Raw genomic sequence first — 10,322 nt, forward strand, 5'->3', positions numbered from 1 at the left:
ACCCCTACACCCCTCAGCAAAATGGTGTTGCTGAAAGGGCAGAACCTTGCAAAATGCGATGGAATGCATGCTTAAAGATTCACATTTATCTTTTAAGTATTGGGGAGAGGCAATATCTACTGCCTGTTATGTACAAAACAGATTGTATAACTCTGTGATTCAGGACACTTCGTTCTATTTGTTTTATGGTGTGAAACCAAAGGTAAACCATCTTAGAGTGTTTGGTAGCACTGCATGGGTTCATATTCCAAAACAACAAAGGAAAGGAGGCCCCACAACAAAGAAAGCCATTTTTGTTGGTTATGAACAAAGCCAGAGGAGCTACAGGTTCATAGTGGGAGAGAAATTGATAATTAGCAAAAGTGCTTCTTTTGCTGAACACAACTGGGGGAGATTAAATTCAGCTCTCCAGTTGATCTGACCACAAGAGAACAGCAAGGACTTGCTGATAGTGATCTTTTGCCTGATGAGGACATTAAACCAGAAAAGCAAACTGAAGATCTGTCTGATGAGACACATGCTTCTCAGGAAAGTGATAGGAGTCCAAATTTAAGCCCTGTATTACCTCGCAGATCTCAGAGGAGTAATAAAGGCGTTCCTCCATCACGTTTTCAGGCTGAAACAGTAAAGGCTTTTCACATATTCACAGAACCCGAGTCTTTAGAACAAGTGAATGCTTTACCACCTGAGACTGCACAAAACTGGCATTCTGCCACGCAATAGGAGTTAGCATCCTTGAAAGAAAATAAAACATGGAAACTGGTAAATCTACCTCCCAATGAATGCTGCCTAGGTTGTAGGTGGGTTTTCAAACTGAAAAGGGATGCTGATGGCAAAATCCAAAAATATAAAGCAAGGTTAGTTGCAAAAGGGTTCACTCAAAGGAAAGATTTAGACTTTGACAAGACTTTTGCACCAGTTATTAAAGGTGAATCAATTAGATTACTGTTAAAAATTGCTGCACTCAAAGGAATGTCAGTTCACTACTATGACATTCAAACTGCATCTCTCCAGGGTGATTTAGACCACAAATTATACATGCAGCAACCCCCTGGCTATGAAAAAGGGGAGACTCTAGTCTGTGAACTGCAGAAGTCAATATATGGGTTAAAACAAGCTGCTAGATCCTGGAACCAAAAATTAGATTAAAAACTGCAGAATTTTGGTTTTGAAAAAGGAAAAGCAGATCCATGTGTATATATGAAGAAAGACAAACAAGGCTGTATGTATCTGTGCATTTATGTTGATGATTTGCTGCTGTTCACACCAACAGAAAAACAAAGGCTTGATTTTGAAGCCTGCATGAAAAGCCATTTCACATTAAAAAGCCTTGGAACTGTAACAAATTACCTAGGTTTGGAAATACACAGGAAGAAGGATGGTAGCTTTCTGTTAAACCAAAGGGGAGATAATGTTAAAATAATGTGAATGGAAACACATACAGAGTTGTCAAAGAAAACTGGTTTGTGTCTTATTCTGTAGTATAAAAAGGGGAGTGTTAACTTGTTTTCTACTACAGATTAAGATTACTATGGTAACTAATCATTTTGGCCAGGTGAAGAGGTTGAATTTAATTGTCCCCTTTTCACGTGTTAATGGTTGCACTGCCTAAGGGAGGAACTTGCCTGAACTTGTTTTAGTTTCAATTTCCCTTCTGTGTAGGCTTGCAGAGAGTATGCAGCTGAGATAAATCTCTCCTCTCAGCAAACAGCCTTTAAATATGTTTGTTTTCTGTAAATAAAATTATTTTTATAGAAATGCCTGGTGTGTGGCTTTTCTGATCTCTCCTGGGCCAAATGCTTTCTAGCACTCTGCCAACACAGCTCTCTGGAGAAGGCTCTGATGTTGGGAAAGGTGGAAAGAAAAAGAGGACAACCAAGCAGCAAGGTGGATGGACTCAGTTACAGTGGCAAAGGGTTCACCACTGGAAGACCTGAAGGACCATGTTAGCAGATGATTGTCATGGAGAAAATCTATCTATGTGGTTGCTAGGAGCCAAAAACGACTTGATAGCACTCAATCAATCGATCAATCAATCTATACAGGCTCATGTATATGTACAGGGGATGCCCAGCAGGAGAAACATACAGAGCACGCATTCAGACGTAACAGCAACACTCTGGAGTAGTTTCCTGTTCAGGTAGGTTTGCAAATTGCTCCTCCATCTGGTAACAGATAAGAGATTATTTTTCAGGACTGTTGCAAAGATTGTAACAAGAAGGCATATACAAAGGACTTTATTCAGAAGTGGTAAATATGAGTGTCATAAATTTATGGAAGGCGGGGAAATATATGGATTTCATCTATGGTCTATGGTTGAGAAGTTTCTTTCTAGCCTTGTATGTGACTTGAACGTGTCAATAATAAAATCTATTTTGCAAAGCACTGAAGTATTCAAAGGCCGATAAAAGCAACATTCACTGTACAGATGCCATACGGTTTTGCTACTGCTCTGAGCTGTAGACCATTTTCTCTTTGGTGAACCTTGTTTTCTCAAACCTTTGACATACGACACACTGAATATAAATAGGCTTTGTGGGCTTCAGATACATCAAGCCCCTTCTAAGAACTTGCTTGTTCTGTCACTGCACCCATGGCTTTCAGTATTTCACACTGCAATTCGAACAACAGGCTGAGGAGGGCAACCCAAAGCTGTCCCCTGGGTTGACCCCAACAGTACACAGGCCTGGATGGAATGAAGACCCTGGAGATCAGTGAGAACAATTTCCAGGTAAACGGGGGATAAAACAGAAAAAGCAAGCAATTTGGCGGGTTGGAAAAAACATGCTACGTATTCTTCCTATTAAATTCCGTTGCGTGCTGCGCAGGGGTCAGTGAACATCGTCTTCTGTAAGGGAGAAAATAAAGCCCACCCAGGCAGTGCTCAGCCCAGATCAAGCTTTTGTTTCTGTTGCCTGAGAATCAGAAGTAACCATTTTTATTCAATTCCAAAACTTAACTGTTTTTTTTTCTGTAAGCTTCACCAATTCACAAGTATACACCTGAATTTTAGCCCAAACCCAATCAACGCGCTTTCTAAAATTTAGTTTTAGACAACATGAGTACAAAGATGTAAAAACTTGATTTAAAAAAATAGCATATGCCTTTTCAATTAGCCTGACTGCACTGTCAATGCCATCTCTCTCCCTCTGTTTTAAAAAGCTGGCCATTAAAACTGGACTCCATGTTCCGTGATGCTAAATGAACGTGTTACAAGGCAATTGTTCTGAATGTGACAAGCCGTCGCTGAAAATCCTTTGGTTTCACCTGGATGGGACTGCTTGGAGAAAAAGATCCGGTGGGTGATGAGCTGTTGCCACAATTTACAAAGGAAAGGGCGGTAGTCTGCATCTGCATCACGGTCAGATTTTTCTGAGCTTTCCACAAAGCTGAATGATTTCTGCATAAGTGACTGAGTTGTGGCAAACAAAACTAAGTGATGCTCCTTTACAAGCTTTCTGAGAAACCGTGCACACCTTTTTAGGTTGGCTTCCTGCAGACCCAGGTTTTCTCCTCCATTGGCTCGGTCTATCCAATAAAAGGCCGATATGCTGTCTATAATCAAGAAGGAAAGGGAAGGGTGGGAGCAAAACGTGCTTTCCAGGGAGTACAGGGTAAGCAGCAGCTGAGAGCTGCTGTGGCAGTTAATAAGGAAAAACCTCTCGAGATACAGCTTGATGTTGGCTTCGGTGCCTTGAGATGACAATCTGTATTCCAAGATAGTCACTAAACGCAGCATGTCAAAATGGAAGTCCGTATCAATAAAAAGCACGCCCACTTCCAAACCACCTCCTGATTTTGGAAGAATGCAGCGAGCGATCAGATGATAGAGCATTTCTGTTTTTCCTGTTCCTTCTGGACCATGGAATTCAACAACATCTCCTGTGGAGCAGGGAAGAGAAAGGTTTAAAGCAGGGTTTCTCAGCCAGGGTTCCGAGGCACCCTCGGGTTCTGCGAGAGGTCACTAGGGGTTCCCTGGGAGATGACGATTTATTTAAAAATATATTTCAAGTTCAGGCGACTTCACATTGAAGTGGTAAGTTTCATCCTTTATTTTTAGTTTAAGGGCATATATACAGGCCTACACAGGAAATGAATATGATAATTTTGTAATTTCTGGCCTCTATTTGAGCCTGAATGTGCAGGGGTTCCCCCGAGGCCTGAAAAATATTTCAAGGGTTCCTCCAGGGTCAGAAAGTTGAGAAAGGCTGGTTTAAAGGGACCTGCTACTCAAAAGACAGAATCACCTAACACACACAGTGCATCTTTCCTTTTCCAAATTATTTTTTTCCTTTGAATCCTGAGACATCTCCACAACACCATGTTCGAATCCAAAGCAAAAGCATGTGGAATCTTCTGATTATTAATAGCTCCAATCCAGCACAATTAGTTAATGTTTCCTGATTTTTCATGAATTAATCAGGAATAAGTGGCACTATAAACAAGGAGATAAAACTCCGGGGCAAAAAAGGAGGGATCAAGTAACACATTTGCATTTTCCAGAGCAAGGAGTTTCCCAAAATTTTATCCAGCCTCCAGTTGTTACATTTAGGCTAAAACAAAAACCGGACTATTCTTATTTAAAAAGAAAAAGAAAAAATTGGGCATTTTAAAATTCATTGGAAATTATTGACTTACATACTAGAACACAATGAAACAGATTAAAGAACACCCTACAACAGAACAGTGTTTCTTCAAATTTCCAAAATGTGTTAATCTTTTCAGCTGGAGGTTGTGTTTTTGGGAAGAGAGGAGATTTGTGATATTTAAAATAGTATAAATTGGCTGAAGTAGCATATTTGCCAGGTAAAATATATAAGAAGATTTTTTTTAAACCGTAAATGGGATATCCTTCCTCAGCAAACAGGCAAGGTTCAAGAGTTTTCAGAGAACTTCGGCCCTCGAGTCGCGCAATCAGCTTTGGGAAAAAAAGACAGAAGAAAGGCAAGAGGTTAGATACAATTAGTAAGTCAGTGCACTAAATTTGTAGACTTTTGTACAAAGGTAAGTTTGATCCCAGCGGAAGCTGGGTTCTCTCTCGGGTAGCCGGCTCAGGTCGACTCAGCCTTCCATCCTTCCGAGGTCGGTCAAACGAGTACCCAGCTTGCTGGGGAAGGTGATGACTGGGGAAGTCAGTGGCAAGCCACCCCGCTTTAGTCTGCCAAGAAAACGTCGCGCAAGTGGCATCCCCCCAAAGGATCAGACATGACTCGGGGCTTGCACAGGGGACCTTTCACCTTTCAAGGTCAACTGAGTGACTTCTCAGTAGCTTCATCTGTGGCATGTATAAATTATGTATTTAATTCACTTTAGAATTCTAGACATGCCTCAATGACCAAAGGAATACCTGTTTACAGAAAAGTATGTTTGTTATAATCAGAGTTCCGTGTTTCCTAACAAGTTATATAAAGCTTACCTTGTTTCTTCGTTTTACTAAAATTGCCCAAAGCGGATTACAAGACTTACTACTGCAAAGCACAACCCAACAATAAAAAATTAATGGCTTCAAAACCAGCATCATTGTACTGTATTGGTTTATGGTAGATCACATATAAATACAGAACAACAGCCATCTGAAGCCAGACACAAAATTTAGCCAGAATCACAGCTTCCTTCTGTGAAGACCTTGCATGACTTCCGCATTTTGGGCCGTTAATGCTGAAATTAGGTTTCTCAGGGAGCACCGGGGCCACAAAGAAAGGCCATCTGCATTTTTCCCTTAATCCAGCTTCCTGGTCATATAGGGCTCCAGTATGTATTTTTCTAATCTTGGAAGGTTAAACAGCTCCTAAACTGGAGTATGTTTTCGGAGGTAAATTAGGGCCCCGATTTAGGGAAAAGGACTATGAACTGGACCTGAATACTATCAGGCTGCCAATGTATGTGTTCTTTTCTCCTTATTCTTGAGGTTGATTGCAACCTTCTGTGTCAGCTTTAGTTTCCCAGCAATTTTCAAGGGAAATTGAAAATATCTCCCTATCAGAGCAACCAATTTCCCAAATTACAAAGGCATGCACAGTGGACCAGAAAATAGCAAAATCTGCAGATTAAACAAAACTTCTAAAACTTGTTGTTTTCTTGCAGACGTTTCATCGCCAGGCCAGGCAACATCTTCAGTGCAAAGATGTTCTTGCACTGAAGATGTTGCCCAGTCTGGCGATGAAATGTCTGCAAGAAAACAACGAGGCTCAGAGAGCACCAGGGACTCCACAGTTCAACCCCGAGCTACAAATATTCGCTTCGATTGGTAAAACGTCAAGAACAGTGGAACCACCCACTTCAGCTGCACTTCTGAACTACAAATCTGATTCAAGGGCAGGGGCATTTCCTGGGTGACTCCTTTTCCTAGAGACGTGGGCATTCAAAAGAACTTCCTTCCAACCTGTCTGAATTTCAGCATGGCTTATTCACTTTCAACCCCAGCCAAACTGACTTAAAAGAAAAGCACTTAAGGACTTTCAGCCTGCTACCTAATCCAGGGGTCTTTCAGAGTCTTCAGATACGTATTAAGGAGAAAGATGTAGGCAAGGCTGACTCTGAACAGCAGAATTCATGGCCTACTTTCTTGTTTCATGGGCACACAGTATCCCGCTTTTTGTTTATAACTTCCTCTCTGAGGATGAAGCCCTGGAGAACTCAAATGCTTGAAAACTCTTTAGGCCTTTTGGGATGATGCGAATCAAAACAATTATCTAACTATGGAGCTCTTCTTCCACACAAATCAACAGAGCCACAATGGCTTTTTAAGATGAAACGGCACCATCTTCTGTTAGCCATCGGGCACAAATTATTGCAACCCCAAGTCCAAATGGTAGCTTGTTGTGTGTGATAACCAGCTCTCCGACTCTTTCTGGAAGCTGCTGATCTGCGAGATACTCAATGGTTCCAAATGCAGGTAACATTTAGGCATTTGGCAACAAGCAGAGTCACGTACGCAGCCGAAGGTCAAATGATTTTCTTCTTTATGTGCCCATTTTTCTAACACTTTGGCTTTGCAGACAGAATGGCCCATTTATTTTGGACCGCGAGCTTCATGACATTTAACAAGAAATTCCTGGAAAGCACAGTCAGGGAGCCTAATGAAATATGGATTTTTGTGTTAGATGGACAAGTCTCTCAATTTAATGGGATGCTTTGTTTTAATACCTCGAATCTCCCGAGGTTCAAAAAGACAGAAATGGACATGTACCCGAGAGCATCACATGGCAAGTTATTATACACCTGTGTAATATTTTTGCCCCTTAATTTATTATTTATTTATTTATCCAATTTGTCCCTGCCCATCTCCTCCCATCGGGGGACTCTGGGAGGTTTACAGTAATCAATGAAAACAACAACAATACAATGAATAAAATATACAATATAAAATTACACCAATAAATAATATAAATAAGAGTAAAAAATAAAAAGTCCAAGCTTGTAAGCTTGTCGCGGAGGTTATTTTGCTTTAATTTTAATTTATTTTAGTAATGACTTTTTTTTTTTTTGAAAAAAAGCAAATATCAAATAATTAAGTTTCAGCTCCCGCACTTGGTTCTCTATGGGAGGATCAGTAATGAAAATCCTTTGTGCTTTACAGCAATGGTGTAATTATTTTTTAATTGCAGCATTCTGCTTTCAATTTCCACAGAAAGAATTTTGACGAAGGAAAACGATATTGAGCCTTAGGGTAGACAAAATTCAGCTAACAAATAAATCAGTCTTCTCAACCTGTATCTCCACATAGGTTGGATAGGCTGTAGAGGGGAAATAATTTGATGAAAGAGGGCATACTTTGTCCATGGAAGATCTCAAATGTAATAATTGTATCTCTAGTTAAAAAGACCAGGCGGCTAGTTACAAGAAAGATTTAGAGGCTCTGAAATACCAACCAATTAAAAAAAATGCCCTTGAATTGAGCTTAGCTCTTGCTCACGTCATGTCCATGTAGTATTTTTGGCAATATAGACATGGTTCATCGTTGTCTTTTTCCAAGATCTTTTTAAACCTCCCAGTCTAGAATAAAGCTCTGAGATTTCCTTGTGGTCTCCCATCAAAGCACTAACCAAGCCTGACCCTGCTAATCTGGACAAAGTTAACAAGCAGCAGCAATCAAGGGATTGATAAATGGTCTGACTTGGTAAAAGGAACTTCTAGGTTGCTCAGTCTCTGTTCTTCCTTTCCCTTTGCAAGTCCTTCTCATTGTTTATTGTGGACTAAATGATAGAACTCCACTCACTATTTATTATGGGCTAGATAATTGTCCTACGAGGGTTTGGATATTTTTGTCGGAAAAAACAGCAGGTCCTTAACTGCCGATGCAAATTATTGTAGTAATTTAAACACTAATACACCTGTTTTTTGCATTCAAGTTTACTCTCTGGTTTTTAAAGGAAAATAAGTGCAATGATTTAGCATTATGCTGTGTGCCCTGAGTAACATCCTGGGAGAGCCAGCTGAAGAAAGCAAGAAACAGAAGGACCCCATGCCAGAGCCAACCGCCGTCTTTAGCAATGATATTAAATATTAATCCTCATAAAAGGTTGTACTTTTGATCATAAAAGGTTGTACTTTTGATCACACTCCAAAACAGATTTTTAAAATCCAACTGGCTGAATAAACTGCAGGATGAAAATTCCAGCTCGCTACCTATTTCGGATCCCTTAATCTCACTTTTGCTGCAGAGTTCAAGGCAGCATCATGTTTGCTTCTCAACTTTGTCATTTTATATTGCAACAGGAGCTCTGAGTGTTGGGTTAAGTTAGGATAGCAAGTGACCCAACAGAAGATCTCTAGATGACCATTCCAACAACCATTATACACTCAAGGGCCAAGCTAAGGGCTGGAAGGGAATGCGATACTCATGAGTAAAGGAAATATGCTTCTCGGCTGTTTCAACAGTCATCTCAAAACAGGGACGCAGTCAAATGACAGACTTCCATTGACAAATTGTTGGTTTCTTGAAGCTCAGAAGCCAGCCTGCTGTCCCACTGGCTGGCATCAATCTGTTGCAGGGTGAAATCAGCTCACATATAGCCACCACGAGTGGGGAAAAAAGCTTTTTTTTTTTGAACCTGGGTGAAATTAACCAGGCTTATGTCCCTGTTCTTCAGGCTGTTTGAATGGCACACGATAGGAGGTCAAGAACTTTGCTCCAATGGGTTTACAACTGCCCTGCTTGCATTTAGGCCAACCTTTTATTTTCCAGCATGCCTTTACTAATGTCCACAAACCACTTGCAACTCCAAAGTAGCTTTGAACTACTTTCCTTCTCTGTGCTTGTGTATTTTCCATTCACTTTGCACCTTTTAGCACTCCTCTTCTGCGGTTAAATACTTCAAAGCAGCCTTTCTCAACCTCAGCCGCTTTAAGCTGGGTGGATTTCAACTCCCAGAATTCCCCAGCCAGCATGGCTGGCTGGGGAATTCTGGGAGTTGAAGTCCACCCAGCTTAAAGTCGCTGAGGTTGAGAAAGGCTGCTTCAAAGGAGCTTTCCAGAACCGTGGGACTTCATTTCCCGTTATTCCCAGCTAGCCTGATGAAATTGGAAGGCCTGGATGGAAAGCTGATTTAAAGTAAATGACCACTTTTACCGTCACAGTCCATGGAACAGCAGCAAAAGGGGACACTGGGGATGAGTAAGGAAGGGGCGAAAGGAGGTGAACCTTTCACAACAGAACCACAGTGGAGCCTCCATAATCTGCAGCAGTATACCCCCTCGCCTGATAGACACTCGTACCAGCAGGAAACGGCCTCAGCCTCCGCCCCTTCCCGCGCAAGAGCCGGGGAACCGGTCCCTGCCTCACCTGGGCCCCCGATTCCGACTTCGCCAGCCCGCTGGTCATCGCTCAGACCGGCAGCGTGCCAAGCGCCCGTCCCGAAGCGGGCGCCGCCCAGAGGCGCCCGCCGCCTCCAGCGCGCACGCGTCATCCCAGCGTTCGCGCAGGCGCGCTCGGCTCCTCAACGCCGCTTCGCCAGAGGGATCTCGGCGAGGACTGTTCCTTTACCGCCCTCGCGGCTGTTCCGCTCTGCGCATGCGCAATGCGCACTCCTGCTCTCTAGCGCCCCCGTGCAGTTCAGAGCGCTTCTCGTCGGGTGGGGATTGCCTTTCGTCCGCGTCTCTCTCGCTGCAAGTTTTGTTTCAAGGAGCCGTAGCAGTAGGAAGGAATCCTTGAGGCCATCAAGTCCTCCCACATTTAGTATCGGCTCCCAAATGCCCATCTAGCATTCCGGTAAAGGAGAGCCCGCATCTCTGTGTCTTATTGTTAGGAAGTTTTTTCTAGTAGTCAACTAGAATCCACTTTCCTGTAATTTAAATCCATTGTTCTGTATCTTGTCCTCTGG

The 10,322-nt window shown here is 42.1% G+C and overlaps 1 protein-coding gene across 1 annotated transcript; it reads right to left on the reverse strand.

Moving 5' to 3' along the window:
• Positions 1 to 2,251: 2,251 nt before the first annotated feature.
• On the reverse strand, positions 2,252 to 9,910 carry XRCC2 (X-ray repair cross complementing 2). Its single transcript, XM_063303365.1, has 3 exons — positions 9,785 to 9,910; positions 4,837 to 4,918; positions 2,252 to 3,882 (listed from the first exon to the last, which is right to left on the reverse strand). Exons 1-3 carry the CDS (start codon positions 9,821 to 9,823, stop codon positions 3,170 to 3,172), a joined length of 834 nt encoding a protein of 277 aa, XP_063159435.1. The 5' UTR covers positions 9,824 to 9,910; the 3' UTR covers positions 2,252 to 3,169.
• Between the last annotated feature and the right edge of the window lie 412 nt (positions 9,911 to 10,322).

The sequence above is a fragment of the Candoia aspera genome, chromosome 4 (genome assembly GCF_035149785.1).
Source record: "Candoia aspera isolate rCanAsp1 chromosome 4, rCanAsp1.hap2, whole genome shotgun sequence".
Taxonomy (NCBI): Eukaryota; Metazoa; Chordata; class Lepidosauria; order Squamata; family Boidae; genus Candoia; species Candoia aspera.

What these genes read in the sequence shown, in the direction of transcription:
- XRCC2 (XM_063303365.1), bottom strand. Translation starts at nt 9,823, where the DNA reads ATGACCAGCGGGCTGGCGAAGTCGGAATCGGGGGCCCAG. An exon ending in AGTCGGAATCGGGGGCCCAG is followed by an intron (nt 4,919 to 9,784) that starts GTGAGGCAGGGA and finishes TTTTTCCCAAAG; the next exon opens with CTGATTGCGCGACTCGAGGG. An exon ending in GGAAGGATATCCCATTTACG is followed by an intron (nt 3,883 to 4,836) that starts GTTTAAAAAAAA and finishes CCTGCTCCACAG; the next exon opens with GAGATGTTGTTGAATTCCAT.